This window comes from Sus scrofa, chromosome 4 (genome assembly GCF_054392235.1).
Source record: "Sus scrofa isolate SSC_HxYL_T2T_F1_AM1 chromosome 4, Sscrofa_HxYL_maternal_Yorkshire_Landrace_v2.0, whole genome shotgun sequence".
Lineage (NCBI taxonomy): Eukaryota > Metazoa > Chordata > Mammalia > Artiodactyla > Suidae > Sus > Sus scrofa.
The window spans coordinates 109,768,367-109,790,303 of NC_139386.1; the positions used below are offsets into that span (position 1 = coordinate 109,768,367).

The 21,937-nt window shown below is 46.0% G+C and overlaps 1 protein-coding gene and 1 long non-coding RNA gene across 52 annotated transcripts in view; one reads left to right on the forward strand and one right to left on the reverse strand.

Moving 5' to 3' along the window:
* The window catches only part of MAB21L3 (mab-21 like 3), a 78,086-nt gene that overhangs the window by 17,787 nt on the left and 38,362 nt on the right, over positions 1 to 21,937 (reverse strand). For 37 of the 50 annotated variants that reach the window (XR_014844424.1, XR_014844416.1, XR_014844420.1 and 34 more), the window contains 3 exons: positions 20,686 to 20,977; positions 16,179 to 16,360; positions 15,496 to 15,690 (listed from right to left, as the gene is read on the reverse strand). Coding sequence is in view for 12 of the 50 variants with exons in the window: in XM_013997245.3 (XP_013852699.1) it covers positions 10,118 to 10,351; positions 15,496 to 15,690; positions 16,179 to 16,360; positions 20,686 to 20,977 (903 nt within the window). In the remaining 38 variants the exon portion in view is untranslated. Of the gene's footprint in view, positions 1 to 6,870; positions 10,352 to 11,216; positions 12,487 to 14,860; positions 15,691 to 16,178; positions 16,361 to 20,685; positions 20,978 to 21,937 lie in introns of those variants that run through there. The other 13 variants (XM_013997245.3, XM_085023492.1, XM_005663550.4 and 10 more) reach the window with 3 other exon arrangements.
* The window catches only part of LOC102165891 (uncharacterized), a 28,658-nt gene that overhangs the window by 418 nt on the left and 6,303 nt on the right, over positions 1 to 21,937 (forward strand). The window contains exons 2-3 of one of the 2 annotated variants that reach the window (XR_014844441.1): positions 16,208 to 16,366; positions 21,786 to 21,871. This is a non-coding gene — a long non-coding RNA (uncharacterized LOC102165891). The remainder of the gene's footprint in view (positions 1 to 16,207; positions 16,367 to 21,785; positions 21,872 to 21,937) is intronic. The other variant, XR_303163.4, reaches the window with a different exon arrangement.

Here is a 21,937-nt window from a genome sequence, read left to right on the forward strand (position 1 = left end):
GCAATGCACTGGCTTTGTTCTAGGTGCTGAGATTACAGCTGAGAGCAAGACAACTAACTCTGTGGGCACAGAGCTTACATTCGAACAGGGAACCAGGCAGCCCACTCCGGGGAAAGTAAAGCAGAGCAGGGCGAGGGCAGAGAGATGGGGCACTCACTGTTAGACGGGTCAGTGAGGAGTGGGCCGTGCCAGCAGATGGGGCAAGGGATTTCTGAGCAGAGGGGCAAACAGGTACAAAGGCCCTGGGGCAGGAGGGAACTTGGTGTGTTTGAAACAAAACAAGGGAGCCAGTGTCCTGTCCCCTCCCCCTGCACACTCCCTGCTACATGGAGTGAAGAAGAGGGGTACAGGGTAGCAGGGAGGGGCGGGTGGGGGCAGATCACATGGTCTCATGAGCCATGGTAGGGAGTTTGATCACTAAGAGCGATGGGAAGCTGTTGGAAGGATTAGATCAAGGGAAACATCTAATTAGATGTGCCTGTGGAAGAGGCCACTCTGGTGTGGAGAAAGGCTCTGGTGGGATGCGGTGGCACAGTGAGAGTGGGTGTAAAGAGACCGCGTAGGACATCCCTGCAGAGTCTAGAAAGGGGAGGAGGCGGATGACTTGACCTAGAGGCGGCGGCAGCTTGGAGGGTGTGGGGACTCATCCTTGGACTACACTTAGAAAGCAGAGCCCAGAGGATCTGCTGGTGGGTTGAAGGTACTGGGTGATGGAAAGAGGACTCTAGGATGACTCAGGTTTCCGGCTCATGTGAATGTTGAATGATTCCAGTCACCGAGCTGAGGGCAGGTTGGAGAAGGGGAATCAAGAGTTGAGCTTGGTCTAGTCACTTGTGATGGAACATGATGGAGGATAATGTGACAAAAAGAATGAACATATATGTATGTATATATACAGCTGGGTCACTTTGCTATACAGCAGAAATTGACATAGCACTGGAAATCAACTATAGTAGAAAAAATTAAAAAGTCTTAAAAAAAAAAAGCTTTGAGCTTGGGACATAACAAATTTGAGCAAAGCATTTTCCCTCCTCTCCTTTGGCCTCTGCCATCTTATTTGTAAAGTGAAGGGGCCGTCCACTCAACCACAAGGATCTCTCTGGGTTCGGGTTATTTTTTCTGAATTCTTCCACATTCCCCACCAACACATTTGGGGTTCTTTTAGACCCACCAACACATTTTGAATTCAGAGAAAATAAGTGACGGCATTCTTCTATTTCTTTTTGAGGAAGAGAAAGAGAAATGGAGATAAAGACAAAGATAGAGAAAGAGAAAGAGAAAAAACAAAACCAAGTCCCCACATCCCACAAGGGGTCCCACCCATACTGACACCCTGACAACTAGGAAAGAGGAAACAGGGTGGAGGGTGAAGGGAATGAGTCAGAGCAGAGGGCACAGATGAGGAAGAATCACCGAAAATGTATGCCTGGCCTCAGTCTGACTTAGACTTCATTTCCTACATTTCTTAAGTTTGTACTTGAGAAGTTTCAAAGGCTTCTGAAAGGAAAAGCATTTTAGACCTTCAATTACAAACTACCTCAAAGTTTGTGATTTGAGCCAAAATTGTGATTCAATCTCGCTGAACCTAAACGAGAGGACCTCTACTATCTCTTCAAGCTAGAATCACCTATGATTCTATTGCCTTTAAGGAAAGAAAAAAATCCAAATGCATGTCAAAGTCCAAGAAACTTGAGACCCGCATGGTTAATTTTTGAAAAAGTTGTGCAAACGTTTTCATTTGACACATTATTTATCGGGCACTCACTCTGTGCCTAGGGTTATAAAGATATAACCTTGACAATACAGAAAAAGTCACTTCCTTATGGGACTTTCACTCTGGTGGGAGATAGATAGATAGATAGATAGATAGATAGATAGATAGATAGATAGAGTATCCAAGCAGTACCAGGTGCTATGGAGAGAAAGCAGAGGAAGAGGGTAGAACACGTCAGGACAGCAGTGGAGAGGGGATGGGGACCAGGGACACTGTTTTTTTATATAAGGAAGTTAGGAAAGGTCTCCAGACAGAGGGAAGAGCAAGTACAAAAGTCCTGAGGTGGAGTCATGTTCAGAGTGTTCTAGGAAGAACAGGGAAGGAAGCATGACTAAAGACGAGTGTAAGAAAGGGGAAAAGGAGGAGGAGATAGATTTAGAGAGGCAGGGGCTCCAGATCATCCAGGGCCTTTGGGTGTTAGTGTGAGTAAAGTAGGAAGTGACTGGAGGATTATGAGCTGAGGACTGACAGAGAAGAGTAGGGTTTGGGGTTGAGGAATTGTCTGTAAGAATTATGTGATTCTGGAGTTCTTGTGGTGGCTCAGTGGTTAACGAATCCAACTGGGAACCATGAGGTTGCGGGTTCCATCCCTGCCCTTGCTCAGTGGGTTAAGGATCCGGCGTTGCCGTGAGCTGTGGTGTAGGTTGCAGACGCGGCTTGGATCCCGCGTTGCCGTGGCTCTGGCGTAGGCTGGTGGCTACAGCTCTGATTCGACCCCTAGCCTGGGAACCTCCCATATGCCACGGGAGCGGCCCAAGAAATGGGAAAAAGACAAAAAAAAAAAAAAAAAAAAAAAAGAATTATGTCATTCTGCCAGAACAAATCAGAGTACTTGCCTTTGGGGGTAGGGGCAAAATTGTTAGATTGGAAGGGCCTGTGAAACACCAGATGGAGATGGGCCATAGGAGCTCTCTGGAGTACTCAAGGAGAGCTTGGCTGGAGCTGTGCACATGGTCATCCTGGGTGATAGATGGTATTTGGAACCACAGGATTGGGTAAAGTTGCCTAGGCTGAGTGTGTTGAGTCTGAAGAGAAGAGGCCCAGGACTGAGCCCTTGAGGGAGGGGTGACAACGTTTAGGGGTGGGCAGAGGAGTCAGAAAGGAGACTATGAAGGAGCAGAGGGATAAGAGAGAGGGGGGTGTTACAGGCACCCAGAGAAGAGCAGCTAAGGAGGAGAGGTCACCTGTACCGAATGCTTCCCAGAGGTTGTGTGAGATGGGAACTGAGAAGCAGCATTCACTTTGGCATGTAGGGTTGGGCAGAAGCCACATTTGAGTTGATGTTTGGAGTCTGCAGCTGGTTTGGGTCAGGCTGTGCAGCCAGTAGTGTAGCAGATTAGAGTCTGGATGACCCTCCCAACTGAAAGATCTAAAATCCTGTTAAACACATATTTTAAAACCTTTATAATGTTTCCCTGAGATAGAATGAAAGCAGTAAATCCACAGACTCCAAAAATAAAGTATAACTAGGAACTGGCAGGTAATTCACCAAAGTTCACTTTTACCTTGAGGGTCTGCTGACCCCTAGGGATCTTGACCTTTCATTGGCAGCGGTGCAAATATAGGGGACAGATGGGATCATCTAGGGTGGCCCAAGGTGGGAATTCTAATAGTATTCATTTGTGTCAATTGGGAGCTCAAAAGAGTATATCCTAAGCAAAAAGTTGAATAAGGAATAAATCTGCCATGAAAAAGGCAACTAGCTTGGCTTGATCTTGACACTGGATGGAAGGAAAAGAACCTTCCCAGAATTTGCAACCATAAGCTAGCCTCAAATATTTTCTGTCTGAGTTCATCTGTCTGTTGTCCTAAAAAATCTCAAGCATTTAAATTTAATTTAAATGGTTTTGAGTTGGTAGTGCTCTCAGATAGCTGGCAGAATTTAAAAAAAAAATCCTTTTTAGGTACCTCAAATAACTTTAGTCCAGACCTTAAATAATTCTCACAGGTAAAGTTTTAAGAAGAAAAAATACAGTTCACCTTTAAAATCTACAAAACACATAAGGAAACAAGCTCTATGACTGATGATCATTACAAAAATCAAACAAAAAATAGACAGCATAAACAGGAAGTCAAAGTTTTCAGGTATTTGAATTTCAGATGTGGAATATAAAACAATTCTGTTTCATATGCTTAAACAAAGAGGAGAGAAGCCTGAAAACATGAGCAGGAATAAGAGACTTCAGAGAATGAATAGGCAGGCTTGAGAAATAACTAAAAAGTCCTAAATGAGAACTGAAAATAAGAACAATAATACTAAAACTTTAAGACTCTGTGATTGAATTAAACATTAGATTAGATGCAGCTGAAGAAAGAATTAATCAACTAGAAGACAGATCCAAAGAAATCATTGAGAATGCAGTTTTGAGTGATAAAAGATGCAACTTATAAGAGAGAAGTTAAAGGTACAGAGGGTAGAACAGTAGAGTCTATGATATATCTAAACTGGATTTCCTTCTAGAATGGAATAGAGAGAGAATGGGAAAGAAGCAGTATACAGTGATAAATGCTGACAGTTTTTCAGAAATACTGGAAATAACGCTTCAGACTCATGAAGCCTAACAGATTTAAAGAAGAAGAGAGATGGGAGGTGGAAGAGGGGAGAGAGAGAAAGAAGCAAAAGGGAGGAGTTCCCGTCGTGGCCGTGGCGCAGTGGTTAACGAATCCGACTAGGAACCATGAGGTTGCGGGTTCGGTCCCTGCCCTTGCTCAGTGGGTTAAGGATCCGGCGTTGCCGTGAGCTGTGGTGTAGGTTGCAGATGCGGCTTGGATCCCGCGTTGCTGTGGCTCTGGCGTAGGCTGGTGGCTATAGTGGCTATGGCTCCGATTCGACCCCTAGCCTGGGAACCTCCATATGCCGCGGGAGCGGCCCAAGAAATAGCAAAAAGACAAAAAAAAAAAAAAAAAAAAAAAAAAAAAAAAAAAAAAAAGAAGCAAAAGGGAAAGGAGCAGGAAGAGGATAAGGTAGGAGAAAGGACGGGGAGGGGGAGGGGAAGAAATTAAAAGCAGTTGGAGAGAAAAGCCAGATGCCACACAAAAAACTACCAAATAGAGAAAAAAATCTTCATTGTGCTGAGAAAAATTGTATGAACACAAAACTGAACAGTCATAGAAACTGTCTTTCAAGAATGAAGGTGAATAAGGACAAGTTCAGACAAATAAAACAGAGAGAGCTTACCCTTGTGTACTCTTACTATTGGACCTGCTAGTCCTATAGTCCAGGCAGAAGGAAAATGATCCCTGATAGGAAGTTTGAGATTCAGGAGGAAGTGGTGAGTACAGATAGTGGCAAATATGTGAGGAAGATAAGAAAATAATATTATTTAGAAAATAATGCTGTAATAGTCATAAAATATTGTATTATAAAATTATAATAAATATACAATAATATAGGTATAAAATATTATTTATAAAATGGTAATAAAAATGCCCAATTCATATGTGTGTGTATGTGTGGGGAGGATGGCAAACAGGCCAGAACCAAACCCCTGGTACCAGCAGCAGGTACTGTGGGAGGGGGGCTGGCAGGAGCCAGGCCTTCTAGGTTCCTTCTAGTGTTGGCTAACTTTCAACTATAGAGTTTAGTCTGTACATATAAATAACCTTGGTAACCACTAAAAGGACAGAGATAGGAGCCTTCCAAACTAATAAGGGGGAAAAGGAATGAAAATGAAAAAAAAAAAGAAGAAGAAAAGAGACATTAATTTTTTAAAAGGCAAGAAAAGTAGGGTGGGAAGCAAGAATAAATAGGTCAAATAGAAAGTAAATCACAAGAGATGAATAAATCCAAATGCATTATTCATCAGAATAGATACAAACGGACTAAACATGAAAGCCCTCAACTGTCAGATGGGATTTTTTAAGACAATCAACCATTTATAAGACCATCGTCAACCACGTAGAAACACAAAGAGATGAAAAGTTCAAAGATGGAAAAAGATATCCTAGGCAACAGGGAACCAAAATAAAATGGTGTCCCCATATTAATACCAGACAAAATTAATGTTTAGGCAAAATGTTTACAATGGTTTTTAAAAGGTCACCTTATAATGACAGCATCTTTGATTAACTGAGAAGACAGAGAAATTCTAAATTTCATATCATCTCAAAGAATATTAAGTAAAAGTTCGACAGAATTACGAGCTCTCTCAGGAAATGTTAGAAAATGCAGCCGAAAGGCAATCTGTGCGGAATCCCTGTCGTGGCGCAGTGGGAAACAAATCCGACTAGGAACCATGAGGTTGCGGGTTCGATCCCTGGCCTCACTCAGTGGGTTAAGGATCCAGCATTGCCACGAGCTGTGGTGTAGATCACAGATACGGCTCAGATCTGGCGTTGCTGTGGCTGTGGTGTAGGATGGCAGCTGTAGCTCTGATTAGACCCCCAGCCTGGGAACTTCCATATGCCGCTAGTGCAGCCCTAAAAAGCAAAAAAAAAAAAAGCAATCTGTGATATATATAGGGGAAATTTGAGCAGTGCTGACCTAATGGATATTTCTTGAACGTGGCATCTAAATTTGCATCTCTTCTTTGTGTGCACATAAGACAATGAAGAAATGCTGGGCTGAAAAGCTGACCTCAAGGGGTATCGGAGGATTGAGGCCTTTCAGACTTTCTCTGACTATAATGCAATTTAGCTAGAAATCAGTAATAAAAAGCACAACTAAGAAACCCAATATATTTGAAAAGAATACTTTCAAAAGACTTCTAAGCGCTCATGAGTCAAAGAGGAAATCATGGTAGAAATTGGAAAATAAACAGAACGGAAAGAGATGAAAACACTGTATACCAAAACTTGTACAGTTGCTCAAAAAGTGGTATGAACCAGAAACTTGTATGGTTAAAAATGAGAAAAAAAACAAAACAAAAAACAAAACCCTGAGGATTGCTAAGATTAATTTCAGAAATTACACAAAGAACATCAGGATAAACCCAAGGAAGGGAGAGGGAAATAAAAATATGAATAGAATGGCATCTGTGGTGGAATCGGGGAGTGTTTTTCTTGCCATGCTTTCCAACTTCTTTACGAAGAATTTCTCTATGGGGCGGCGCTAGTTACCAGCAATGGCAGAAGTGGACAATCTCACACGAGGAGTCGGCGTCTAAAATGCTAAACGTTTATTCAACAGCTACTGCATTTCAGGTGTAAAGGAAGAGCTTTTACATCCATTGTTCTGTTTATTCCCCCATCAAAGTGCTGAGGTATATATTCTCGTATGTACAGTGTCCAGGGTCTTCGTTATGAGACACAACAAAACGCATGATTCGGAGGCTGCGAGCCCAAGGTCAAAGAGACAGCAGTGCTGGTCTTTCCCTGGTTTGCAGATGGCCTTTTTTCTTTGCTCGCCTGCCCACGCTGTCTGTCGCTCTTCTTCTAAGAACGTCAGTCCTACTGCATGATCCTAATGATCCTAATCCTAAGGCCTCATTTTAACTTAATCACCTCTTTAAAGGCCCTAGATCTAAATACAGTCACATCCTGAGGTACTGCGGGTTAGGGCTTCAACATTAGAATGTGGGGGGACACAATTCAGCCCGTAACAATGCCCATATAGAGATGGAGACTTAGGTTGAACAACTTCCCCCAAGGCGTGCAGGTGGTGTCAGCGCTGGGGCGCGAATGCAAGCACAGCAATTGCAGTGTCTGAATGCCAACCATTCGACTAAAAAACAGTCCCCAGCCTCGAAAAGCGGAGATGAATGGAAAAGGCTTTTGGAAAATTTTTTTAAAAAGGAAAAAAAAAGCCAACCTGAATAAAGGGGTAATATTATCAGACTTTCATTGTGCAATCTGTCCCAGGAAACAAAATAGATGAATTATCTGTTCTAGACTCCCTTTTTAAATCTGAGCTTTAGTCATAAAGATCATAATCTTTGGCCAAAATGGCAGGAAGCGCCAACAGTTTAGCATTAGCTGAAGTCCTCTGTCCCTGGTTTTCTTTTTGGAGAAGCCCAGTGTAAATTCTAGGCTAAGGCGAGCGACATCTGCTGGGCTCTGTGGAGTATGGGTGAGAACCTGGCTCTTTTCATAGGCAGTCATCTACTGCCCTCTGCTGGCCAGCAGTAGGAACACCCAGCAATCTGCAGACAGCCCAGCGTCCTCCAAGAAATACAAACCCAGAGGGAAAGGTGGGAAGACTCTGCTGAAATCAGATTGGAATCTACTGGCATTATGTCAGTCCCACTCCTTTCCATACACACACACACACACACACACACACACACACACACACACACACACACACACACACACACACACACACACACACACACACTTTAAATCAACTTTAGGAGTTCCCATCGTGGCTCAGTGGTTAACGAATCCGAGTAGGAACCATGAGGTTGCAGGTTCAATCCCTGGCCTTGCTCAGTGGGTTAAGGATCTGGCATGGCCGTGAGCTGTGGTGTAGGTTGCAGATGCGGCTCGGATCCTGAGTTGCCGTGGCTCTGGCATAGGCCGGGCGGCTACAGCTCCGATTAGACCCCTAGCTTGGGAACCTCCATATGCTGTGGAAGCAGCCCTAGATAAGGCAAACAAAAAAAGACAAAAAATAAATAAAAAATAAAATAAACTTTAAATTTTCACTTTTTGGCATTCTGTGACTAGCTGTTTTCATCATTTAAAAAATATATCTGCCACCTTCTCAAAAATGTTTCCCAAGACCCAAGAATATTTGAATGCAGGTTTTGATGATCTAACAAAATATTTGTTTGCTCATTTCATATTTTCAAAAATTATAAACTAATTGCATGTTTGTTCAACCTTTTAAAACCATGAGTTCCTCAGTAATAGTCACTTGGTTACAGTATTTTTGTAAAAATAATTGTTTCCATTTTCAGTTGTGAATTTTCTTTAAAAATAATCATCAGTTCATGCTTTTAAAAATGATATATCTCAGGAAAGTGTTTAAGTAATAAAGGTTTCCCTTGGGTTGAGAGGCATAAATAAGTGCCAGAAGAAACTGCTGTTCTTCAGAAAATTCCTAGAATTCCTGGTCACTGTGCTTCATGGGATGTGTGGCCTTGTAGACCTCAGGGAAATTCAAAACAGGTAGGCTCAAGGACCTGCAGTGTCTCCAGCCTTGTGGGGGTCTCCAGACCCCCCTTCCACAGTTGCCAGAATTGGCATTTAAAACGCAAATCAAATCATAATGCCCTTCTGTTTCTGGAGAGGTCAAATGTCACACCTCTGACCATAGAGTAAAACTAAGCTCCTCATCACCTTTACATGGCCAAGGGATCTGACTCACCCTGGCCTCTCTGAGTCTGCCCTTGGCCCCTTTCCTTTCTTTCAGCTGTTTGCATTTTCATCCTTCAAGAATCTCTCTGTGGCTCTACTTCAATATTCTGTTTATCTCCTTCAGGGCACTTGCTACAGTTTGTAATAGTCTGTGTATTTATCTGTTGTTCATTCATGTCTGCATCAGCCAAGTCCATGTCCATCCTGTTCTTTGCTGCATCCCCAACCCCTAAAGGGAGTATATTGATCAATGAACAAACTGAGCAAAGAAAGGGACTGAGAAGTGAGTGACATTAGAGTCATTCCATGCAGATCAAATCAAGTTCATTGCATAAAGAGAAGGAAGTCCCATCCTTGGCCAATGGCCTGGGAAGCAAGGAAGGGCAGTCATAGGGGTCACTGCACTTTCATCTTTGACTGACGCTCCTCATCAAAACCACTCCTAGAGAACACCAGGGCAGCAGGCAGATCCACAGCCTGAACTGGAGGGCATCGCTTAGGAGAACTGGAGGGCACCCAGGCAACACGGGCATGCCGACTCCCTCAGACATAATCATTCCATCAGTCTAAAGGTACAATCTCAGATGCAGGCACTTCGTGTTGATCTAGCACCTTCCCCTGGAAAGGACAGCAGCACAGCCCTGCAGGCTCACAGCCCTGCTCTGAGGAAGGCATATTATTAGTCCCATTTTACAAATGGAAAACTAATGAGCCCATGGTCAGTGGGCTGGAGAACCACTCTGGGTAGCAGGCTAATGCCTGGCCTTCTGGGGATTCTTGTCCACATCCTCCCCTCCAGACAAGGGAAAATAAACACAGAACTGACATCAGTTCAGAACCAATGGCTTGGGGAAGCTCGCTGACAGCCATCCCCAAGAGAGGTAGCTAGTGGGGGCAGAAATGCTTGCTTGGCTCCAGGGAGGCCTGGACCAGTCGTCTTGGGGCACAGTTTCCCCCCTGAAGTGCTGCTGGGTTGATGTAGTTTCCTCTGCCATGCATTGCTTCTTTCCTGGGCGGGATCCTGGCCTCTGACTGAGGAGTGATCCATGGAGAGTAAGGTCAAGCGTGAATGCAATGTCAATGAATGTTCCAGGCAGGGAAGCCTCAGGACAGGGTGATCTCAGGATTCTTCAGGAAGAAGGCCAGCTTCTGGGCCATGGCATCCAGCTCGCCTGAATTGGCGTACCGCAGGAGGTTGCTCTTGCGCACAAAGTAATGCTTCAGAAAGTGCTGGCTCACGCACTTGTGCAGCTTCCTCACCAGGCGCAGGAAGGCTTTGCTGAAGATGCGCCAGTCCTTTGGGTGGGGGTACTTCTCGCAAGTCCAGAAGAGCACCATCTGTGGAAGGAAGGGGTGGTGTCAGACATGGTTCCAGCTCTAAGGAGGAGAGCACCTTCAGGAACATTCCTGAGCTCCCGCAGCCTTGGAAAGAGGAGACAGGAGCCCCCGGGGTGAGCTGGTTCTGCTGCAGATTCATGATCCCTCAGGTGGGAACCTCAGCCCCATCCTGCTGGTCTCCTATGCCTCTTTGGTACTTTATTCTCTCCACTGGCATTTCCAATGATCACCACTCTCCTTAAATCTGCGATTCCCCAAACCCGGCAGATGCCTTTGCCTCCTTTCCAGGGAAAATGCCTCACACAGGCAAAGTAGCCGTTCTGCCTTCGTCAGCATCTTCCTCTCTGCATCCCAGCCTGGGTGAAGCCCTCTGCAAGGGCTGGGATCACCTCTTCCAGGAACTGTATTTTGATTTCCCTCTTCCTCGCTGGCTTCTAAATCTGTGAAAGCTCTCCTGCTCCCCAATCCCACATCTCCCTCCTGCCCCAATTTGGACCTCTGCAGATCCAGGTTTCTGCAAAGAATCATCTTAATAACTCGCCACTTCCTTTCCTCTGATTTCCTGCCTTCATCCACTCCAGTATGGATTCTTCTGCTCTCCATCCTCAAAGGCTGCTCTCCTTAAGGTCCGATGATCCCCATGCTGCCAAATCATCAGGCACTTTCCAGCCCTCACCTGACGTGACCTTTCAGCAGAATCTGGTTTTCTCATCCGCATACCCTCTCTCTTGAGCCACTCTCCCCTTAGCTTCCAAGCCATCACACTCTCTGGAGTTTCTCCATCAGTGCAGCTGCTCCTTGACGTGTTCACCCTCCTTCACCTGCCCTAAGGCTGGAGTTTTGGGGGCTTAGTCACAGGCTTTCATTTCTTTTCTTTTTTCATTTTTTATTTAAGTATAGTTGATTCACAATTTTCTTTCAATTTCAGCTGTACAGCAAAAGGAGTCATATATATACTTTTTTTTCATACTAGCTTCCATTATGTTCCAACCCAAGAGACTGGACATAGTTCCGTGTGCTATATAGCAGGACCTCATTGCTTATCCACTCTGAATGCAACAGTTTGCATTTACCAACCCCAAACTCCGTCCATCCCACTCCCTCCTGCTCCCCCTTGCAGCCCCTCTCTTCCTCTGACTTATCTTTCTTCCACTACAGTCACTTTAATCCCCACTAAATACAGATGCCTTGTCATTTTTTCCCCTCTAGTTCACACTTCTCCTCTGACCTCTTGACCTGAAAATTGCTTCGGTTCACATGAACTCATGAGCCTCCACCACATCCCTGCTGTGCTTCCGGGGTTGCTCATTGCCTGTTATGCAAGACACAAACCTAGGAGCCACCCTCTCCCTCACCGCCTCTTATCAAGTCCTGCCAATCCTCCAGCCTACGAACTTCTCCAACTCCCCCACTTATCATGACCGCCCTTATCATCCTCTCCAGCCCTCTCTGCCATCGCTGTCCCCTCAAACTGCACCCCTTCCTATCTGGTCCTATCTGTCACCACCACACCACTGCCCACGTGATCTTTTTTTTTGGGGGGGGGGGTTAGGGCCACACCCACAACGTAGGGAAGTTCCCAGGCTAGGGGTCTAATCAGAGCTACAGCTGCTGGCCTATGCCACAGACACAGCAACACCAGATCCTTAATCTACTGAGCGGGGGCCAGGGGTCGAACCCACAACCTCATGGGTCCTGGTCAGATTTGCATCCACTGGAACGCCCCCAGGTGATATTTTTGAAATGTACATCTGGCTCTGTTGCTGCTTGTCTAAAAGACTTCAGTCTTTCCATTGTTTGCTAATTAAAAAGACCACACTTAGCTTGGTTTGGTTTACAAAGTTTGCTCCCTCCCTTCCTTTCCAGCCTCAGTTCGCCCTCAGCTCTCTGAGCATCTCTCCTTCTGGCCACTCCAGCGCCTCGTTTCATGCTCTCTTCCGTCTCGGGGTCTTTCACATCCCAGTTGTGCCATCGGGGGCCTACTTCCTTCCCCAAGGAAGTTTCCTTGTCCAGAAAACTCCACTGGATCCAAGTTCCCCGTGACACCCATGAAGCAATTTCTTCATCATGAACTTCTCACGAGCTGCAGTGATGACAGTAGCGGGCGATTTCCTATGTTTTCACATGATCCCCTCCTAGATGGGAACTCCGTGTGAGCAGAGGACGGTACCTGTATGCAAGCACTGCGATGTCACCTGCATCCAGCAGAGACTGCGATGTCACCTGCATCCAGCAGAGGCACTGGCCCATGGGAGGCAGTCAATAAACATGTACCGACAGAGTGAAATCACTAATGTTTGGGTTTAGGTGTTGAGTATTTTAAAATAGAGTCTTTTACTAAAAAGTAAAAAGAGCAGTTTTAGGTTCACAGCAAGAGGCAGGATTTAGACTCTATTGCTTTGAGTAAATGAGCTGGAGATAATTTGAGGCTAGTCGAGATAACCTAGGTACAGAAACAGGTTTTAATTCCTCTTGTAGTTAAGCTTTTATCTCCCTAAGCAAACAGAAGCAGTTAAGCCTATTATAAGCAAGCCTCTGTGGCTTTGAGCAGCAAGGGGGTTAGGAACAAATAAGCCAAGGAAAGATAAGCTCCAGCTTCACAGGCAATCGCTTTGGGGAGGAGCCTCTGGGGGAGGAGGTGAAGACTTCAAGTGAGGTGACCGTGACCGGCACAGCCTTCTGGGTGCTGTTTTGCAACCCAGACGCTTCCACTTTCCCCAGATTGAAGCCTTGGCAAGGATCCCGCACAGACAAGCCACCATTCAGGATGGTGTCTGGCAGGACAGTGCCATCAAGCCACGTCATCCCAGTGCCTCCATGTGGGAGAATTCCGCCCTTGGACCAAGGGTGGAAGACGAGAGGAAAAGGCAATCAGTACGGTTTCATTTTCGCCACAAACAACCCCCTTTTAACTGTCCATTCTTGAGAATGCACAATTTTATCGTGCCATGTAGGTGGGGTAGGGAAGGACTCCAACAGAGGGCCTTTAAGGAGCTGCCCTGAAATGATGATTTAGAAACCACTGGAATACAAGTAACTCCCAGGTGGAATACCGTTCTGAGAACAGTGAAGGGCTGGGGGGCCCATGGTGGTCCTACTCCATCTTGCCTAAAACACCCATGGCTCCTTACCACCCATCCTGGTGTTGGAGCGCTGAAATCAGTGGTTAGTTAAGGGTGTGGATGTGGCTATAAGACAGACTGGACATTCCTTCCAGCTCTGTCTCTTCCCAGGGTGGCGCATGGAAAGGCAAGTAAGAAAGAAGCGAAACCCCCTAATGATTTAGACTGTCTTCAGAGAGTACGTGTCCTGGATCCAGGAGAATAGATGTGCATTTTTAAAGGGGACAAGCCTGAGGACACATCGGGAATGTTGAAACTGAAGAGAAAGGCCCGAGTTTGTGCAAATGAGATGTTCACAGATGCTCGGGCAAATCAGGGTGAACCAGTCATCAGAACAGATAAGAAAGCAAAGCAAAGACTAGCAATGTGGGGGAGGGAGAAATTAAATAAAATGTGAAGTCATTCATTCATATGGTTAGCATATGTTTACTGAACAACTACTATGTACCAAGCATTGGGAGAGATATGAAGGGTTCGGTAGTAGTTGGCCTTAAATAGCTTGGGTTAGAGCTGGAAGAGTAACACAGGGCTGGATAATAGTTGTCCACTGTCTGAGACATGGCACAGGGTGGCGCATGTAAGGAAGGCACCACACACCCCAAGGACCTGTGCTCACCTGTGTAGGTCAGGCGGAGGGCTGAAGCCCCAGGATGGATACTAGCTAAGCTAGGACTGAGCTGTAAGAGTCTGATACCTTCCAACCCGAGCATGCTGCACGCAGTTTTACCATGATCATCCAGTTCACCATACGCGGCCAGAAATTTGAGAAGGAGGAGCTGAGTGTGTGATCAAAGAGGGAACTCCCGACCCCCCAGTCCAGGTCCTGTTCTGCTGCCCTGCGCCCTCCTAGAGCAATGTTCCTTTTCTCCCCAAGCATTCCCCACGTGGCACAATTCCAGGTATGCCCGCAGGAGTGTTTGCTAGACTGTATTCCCCACAAGAGCAGGAATCACATCGATTTGCTCACCCGGTACCTCCAGGTGTAGAGTACACAGCAGGTGTGGGAGCAAGTGACTGACGCACAGGGATCTCAGCCTTTGCCGAGCAAGTGAGTGAATGAATGCATTCGTGGCTGTATGATGCAAAATCCTCCCCTGGGAAGATCCTGTGTGGCTCAGTGTGTTACGAGCCTGACTAGTATCCATGAGGATGCAGGTTCGATCCTGGCTTCGCTCAGTGGGTAAAGGATTTGGCACTGCCTTGAGCTGTGGTGTAGGTCGCAGACACGTTTCAGATCCCGCGTTGCTGTGGCTGTGGCATAGGCTGGTGGCTACAGCTCTGATTCGACCCCTAGCCTGGGAACCTCCATATGCTGTGGGTGCAGCCCTAAAAAAAAGGAAAAGAAAAAAGAAAAAAAAAAAAAAACCCATGCTTGATGATTTGCAGCCCAGAAGTTCAGGTGTGCTGCCAGGTTCATGGGGTAACCCCAACATGTCCTGGTTTCCCCCTTCCCACAGAGGTGTGTGTGTGTGTGTGTGTGTGTGTGTGTGTGTGTGTGTGTGTGTGTGTGTGTGTACACGCCTGCGCATGAGTGGCTGCGCTTGGACTAGAGTAGGGGCTGAGTCCTGAGTCCTGTTAACATGAGGGAAAACATGAATCCATCTGGGTTTGAGCACAAGATTTCACCAGACTGTGGATTTCTTGGGGCGGAGACCACAAGCGGTAATTCCTTTCTGAACCTCAGCGGGTTTCAGGCACACAGTGGGCACTTGTGTTGGTTTGCTGAGTGACATAAAAGGAGGGCAGAGAGAGAGAGAGAGAGAGAGAAGGCAGAAAGAGAAAAAGAAGCAGGACTGGAAGAGGACGGGAGGCGGCGGAGGACAGGACCGCACGGCGGGGCTGCACAGCTCCCATAACGCCTAGTACTTGGGGGGATGGCACGTGTGGACACCAGCACCCCTCCTACTCATCCCACACACGCAGGCACATTCCAAGTGGCTCTAGGGCGTGGCCCTACAGAGGCAGCAGAGGGACCCACCAGCTGCAGCCACCCTGGGCCTCAATGCCAGGTCGTGCACTCACCTGCAGGTGGTGGGAGGTGATCACAGGCCTCTTCCCCGGGCACCAGACATCCTCCTTCATCTGCCTCAGGGCTTGAAAGCACTTCCTGCGGCAGCCCCCGTCCTCATCCAGCTGCTCCAGCAGCACCTGCTCGGCCCGCAAGAAGCTCAGCTGCCAGTGATAGTTTGAACAGGCCAACAGGCTAAACCCAAAGGACTGGGGGGAAGAGAAAAACAGCGGGAAATGAGAAGGATGCTGCTGGTCAAGGAACGCCACCTCCCAAGCAGTCTACGGGGGTGGGGAAGGGGGGACTACAGGGGGACCTGCCACTGGGCAGACGGCATATCCCACGTGGGGGCATGGAGGGAGCCTCAGAGCCATTCCTCCACACGTGGGCAACTAACTGGGGAGGCCGTGTCCACTTTCTCTCTGGCAGTGGTTCTCCAGCTCGAGCCTGGGCCCAGAATCACCTGGAGGGCTTGTGAGAACATGGCCTGCTGGGCCCTGCCCACTGAGTCTCATGTGATAGGTCCAGAGTGGGGCCCGGGAATCTGCATGTATCACAGGATCTCAGGTGCCCCTGCAGGTGCTGGGGGAATCTATGAAATCTCGATTTTCCTTCTGAAACTGGTTGGGGGTCAGTGGTGCTGTGGTTGGTTAAGCCAAGAGCATCTCTGGGGAGCTGAGGCCCCGCACGCAGATACCTTGATGCACTGTACTCTCTCTGCTGAAGGCCAGCGCCTCAGACAAGGAGGCCACCGTGCTTTCTTGGACCAGGAGGTGGGGATCTCCACGGAGGGAATCAGCTCTAGCTCCACCGGACCCGCGAAGGTTTCCACGGCAACCCAAACGCCAGGGCGGTCCATCAGCATGCTGACCTCATTACCTGGAGGTAAATGACAGACAGACAATGAGCAGACAAAACTTGGATCAAGATCAGCGTTCAAAGTAGGCGTCTGTGAGCCGTGGCTCCGACCCAGCCTCTTGTAACTGGTGGGGCAACTTTCAGAGTTTCAGTGGCATGCCAAGCTGGTGTGTTTATGCCAACACTAGACAATTAACCAAATAAATATTGATGAAAGTATTGCTCGGAAATCTCATTGCTGGTAGGGTTTTCTTTTTTCTCTCTTCCTCCTCCCCTAGGGTTTTGTGGTACCTTTTCTAAAGAAGTAATAGAAAGCTCAACTGGAAGAGACACAGAATATAAGAGAAAGGTATAGTTTTTGCTGCTGTCAAAAGAAATCCAAGCATTTTCCTATAATCCCTCCTTCCCACCAGATGTGCAACCCTATTCAGGACAGCCCCGGGCCCTTACTTATTCCTCTGCCTGGGGTGGCGTGCAGCTTAGCTGTCTCTTAGCTGAATCTTAGAGATGGCATTTGTTTCCACCACCCATTTACCAGCCCAGCCTCAGCCACTTTTGTCATCATTAACCTGGTAGTCATAAAATACTTCCACGTATGTCATAGCCACTGGCTTAAGGGATCCAGTGGGCAGAAAGAAGCCCTCCTGACTTTTCCAACTGGGCAAAGAGAGGGAGAGAACATGAACGGATGTGGGGACATTTTCCAACTCATATACTAGAGTTCATTTCTACTTTGTACCTTCTTTCAAAAGCTACACCAAAGTTTTGTTTCTGTTTGCCTTCCTTACAGGTAAGGATGGGCTCTCTTGCATGGGGATCTATTATTCTGCTTTTCCTTGCTCAGAGAAGGAAATGGAAACTCATTCGTTCATTGTGTCAGGCTCTTCCAAAGGAAAACACTCCCTCTCCTCGGCTGGGGTGTGATAAAGAGCTTATTGTCTGGATCTCATCAGAGCCACAAGGGCGGGCGGGGACAGGACTTCAGCAACTTAAGCGTTGTTTACTGAAAGCACCTCTCCACCCGGCCCAGTTTGAATCTCTTATTTGCACTTTCACTATAAACAGCGTTGCAGAGGGAGGAGGTGAGCGAGGGTTGGCACCAGCCTGCCTGGCCCACACCCTGCTTCTGCTGTTCTGCTTGCACAGGGTGTGACTTTTGGCCTCTTACTCAATCTCTCTAAATCTGAGCTTTCTTATCTGTAGAACAGTTTAAAAAATGATTCTAACTCTAAGAGGGTTGCTAGGACTATTAAATAATCCACAAAAGTATTCTAGACATAGCAAAAAATCCATTAAACACGAGCTATTTCCATTATGGAGTCTTTCAGAACTATTCTGTCTGGATAAACAAGAGGACACGCAAATCCTTTTCTGACTATACATATGGAATTGCATATTGTTCAGCAACTGGGTTTTTCACTTAATTATGTAGCATGGGCATTTTTTATAACATTGTGTGGGCACATATACACACCTCCTCATTTTTTTTTTTTTTTTTTTTTAGGGCCATACCTACGGCACATAGAGGTTTCCCAGGCTAGGCGTTGAATCAGAGCTGTAGCTGCCGGCCACAGCCACAGCCACAGCCACAGCCACAGCAATGCCAGGTCTGAGCTGTGTCTGTGACCTACACAACTCACAGCAATGCTGGATCCTTGACCCACTGAGTGAGGGCAGGGATCGAACCTGCATCCTCAGGGATGCTAGTCAGATTCGTTTCCACTGAGCCACCATGGGAACTCCTCCCTATTCTTTTTTTTAATCCTAATTTCTCTTTTACTTCAGTTCACTCCATCAGTGAGAAATATATGCAAATGCAAAAGTCAACAAGGTATTTTAAAAGGGAAATTAAAAGGAGGATTTCTGTTTAGAGTCACATGTTGGATTGGAAATCCTCAAACCCACTGCCTAGAAGACACACAAATGTTTAAACACCTTCTTTTTAAGTAATGAAGGAGATTGCCAGAAGGTAGGAGAATCATGTGAAACGAGCACCGAAGCAAGAACACCCATCCAGGGAAGTACTAATTGGGAGAATTGCCAAAACACCATGATGGCATTAAGCCTTGGTACTTAGGGCTTCTGTGCCTAGAAACTGCACAGAGAGGAAGGCAAGGGTGCTATGAGCCAGGCCTGGGGCTTATGCTAGGTGGTGAGCCAGAAGAGAAACTGCTCCTTACAAACTGGAATCAGGAAACGCTGTATCTTGAGGAAAAGTATGAACTAAGAGAAATAGTGTCTTGTGGGCTCTGGATAGTGGATGCAACACACACAACCAAGCTCTTCCCTCCTCCCTAGAATTTCAAAGGCATTAGTCACCGTGCTAGGTTTAGCGCCTGAGTGTTTACGTCTCTAAATCACCTCGTTAAGATGGTATTTCTAAGGAAAAATCAAACACGAGTCTCCTTGGAGAAACACACCCCAATACACACAGAGTGTGAATGTTTCCTAGGCAGAGGATGTGGGTCTCCACTCCAATATTGACACACCTCATTCTTTTTAAAGGCTGCGTAATAGTCCATGAGGCAAAGGCAGCATAATTTATGAAGTCACTTTTCCTTTATTAGCCATTCAGATGATTTCTAGTGACTTTCTATTACAAAGCCTACTTCCGTGGATATCCTCGTGCATGTTTCTTTGTGTATCTGTCAGGATGTATTTCTGGAAAGAGGAATTGTTGAATTGCCAAGTAAGTATATCCTAAAAATAAAAATGGACTAACTGCCCTTTAAAAAGGAGGCACTTAATTTACACTTATGAAAACTCCTGTTTTACCATGCTCACCTCTGCACTGAGCATAATTACAGTTGTTCCTCTCTGTCAACCTACTAGATGTTTTAGTGTACATTTCTTGACATACACGTTACATGGAACATTTTTTATTTTTATTAGGCATTTATCTTCTGTCATTTTTTTTGTCAAAATTTCTACTGATCTGCTTGTAGCTTTTCCTATGGGTTTAGAAATTAAGGAAATTAGCTATTTTCCTCTGTTTGAAATTCACCTTTTTACTCTGTGTAAATAAATGTGTATGTATGTACACGTGGGCACGTATGTTAAACTGCACCATAGCTTAAGACTTGGGGGTTGTTCAATGTAATAGTTCTTTATGGCTAGCCTCTTATATGTCTTTATTCTTCTATTCTTCTATGATAAATTAATCTTAATTATGTAACATATAATATATAAATATGCTTCACAAAGCAATATTAACTTTGGAAAAAAAGTAATTCAAGTATTTCAAATACAGAATTTTTAAAAAGGATAAAAAACATTGTGGAGTTCCCTGGTGGCCCAGTGGGCTAAGGATCCAGCATTGTCACTACAGCGGCTCGGGTTGCTGCAATGGTGCAGGTTTGATCCCTGGCCCAGGAACTTTCTCATGCTATGGGTTCAACCAAAAAAAACGTTGCTAATGTATTTTGATGTTTAAATTTTTTTCTAATAAGTGACATGTAAAAACATGTGAAAATATTGAGGTTAAATGTCCATTATTAGAGACATGTCTTAAAATGAATATTTTGGATACACATTTTTTTAAAGGATAAGTCAATGTGCTGTCTCAACACACTGGAATCCTGCAGACAGTTGGAGAGGATTGTAGTGGAAACACGCAAATAACAAAGATCTGAAGTTTATGAGTAATTTGTTTATTCATGAAAGTACTCAAGTTTTTAAAGTAATATCTTGGAAAGGGTACATAAGCCAAAGATTGTCTTATCTTTTCCAGGGCAGTAATCTACTTAAGTCCACAAAGGTGTGTTGTGAGTATGAATTCCATTGTGTGTCCCAGCAGAAAAATAAGCTATTTCATTTTACAGGGATCGGACAGACGTAAAAAGCATATGATTTTATCTTAACTTAGGTGCACAAGCTTCAGGTAACACCCAACAGAGTTGGGGTTTTTTTGTTTTGTTTTGTTTTTTGGGGTTTTTTTTTTTTTTTTTTTTTTTTTGATGTTTTGCCATTTGCAGAAACTTGTTGTGGGATCTCAGTTGCCAGACCAGGGATTGAACCTGGGTCTCAGTGGTAAATCACTGAGTCCTAACCATTAGATCACACGGGAACTCCCGAGACTGTACAGATCTTTTGCTTGTGTTTTTACTGGGTTGCTTTCTGAGTATTATTATTATTATTACTATTACTATTGTTTTGGCTATGCCCACAACATGCAGAAGTTCCCAGACCAGGGACAAAGCGTGCACCACAGCAGTGACTTGAGCCGTAGCAGTGACAACTCCAGATCCTAATGGCTAGGCCATCGGGGGACTCCCAAGCAGAGGTTTTTTTTTACAGCAAAAGGGAAATGCCAGGCATTTTCCTTGTACTTTTTCTGATCAGCTCACCTGGCAGGTGACAGGTTTCAATTGCGTTTTCCACCAGTTTCCGGAAGACCTGGAGGACCCTGGCGGGCACAATGTCCCCCTCGATGTTCACATCGGCCTCGTGCCACTGCCACAGGTTCTTCAGGAACTGCTCCACCTCCAGCCACTGCTGCAGGGCCTCTGGGTCCCGCAGCGGGCAGGGCAGCCGGCCGCCCTGCAGGGTGTAGTAGCGCCAGCGCTTCTGCCGGGCCTCCCGGTACCCAGCCAGGCCTCTCAGTGGGACTGTGACGAGGAAGTGGGTGGGGGCCAGCACCTGGGGTTGGGAAAGGAGAGAGAAGGAGGGTGAGTGCATAGACTTGGGAGGAAACAGAAACCCTCGGGGAGCTGCCCTGCTGAGCCAGCCACGCAGTTAACCCCTGACCCCATTAATGGGACCAGGAGGACCTGCTGGCAGGGGATTCCATCTGTGTCCTGCCAGTAACCCATGAAAACACTTCGGACAAAGAAATCAACTCACTGAGGCCCAGGTTTCATGGATCTCAAGGGAAAAGGGTGGACCAGGAACCCTAGAGGCATCTAAAGTTTAGGGGGAGAAGAAAAAGCAATAATGGGAGCCAGCGTTCACTGCTTCGGCACATACATACATCAGTACCACAGGTCTCATGCATTAACTTATTTCATCTTCACAGTCTCAAAAGGAGGTGAGCTTGGCTAACATTTCCCAGATGAGAAGCCTGAGGCTCAGAGGGGCTCTGAGCCAACCCAGAGACACACAGCCAGTTGGTGGTAGAGCTGGAACCTGAGCTGAGGTCTTCTCATTGTTTATTCAACAGTTATTTTTCTCTTCCAAGCTGGTTCTCTCAAGAATGACGGACCCAGGATGGGTGAAAGATCTGGTATGAGTTAAGCCAGAGAAGGGGTGAGAAAGGAGGTGAAGGATCCTGGAAAAGGCCTCCTTTTCTTTCTGTTTGTACTGACGATCTACTGTGTCAATGACTCATCTGTACAGAGTCACAGGTGGCATGAAAGCCTGTTTGTTGAGACAATGTGAGCTACTGAGATGATTCTAAGTTTAATGGGAAAAGGTCAATAATCAGAATCAACTTATTCTGTTTCTACAGGAACCAGGTAAGTAGCGGTCAAGCAAAGAGTCCAAAGAATAGAACAACCTGGTCAACAGTGTGGTGCCACCAAAGCGAAACAACCTGTAAGTGCATCGCACAGCAACCCACTGCCCCCTGCACATTCCTCCATCACTCAGCTATACACTGGA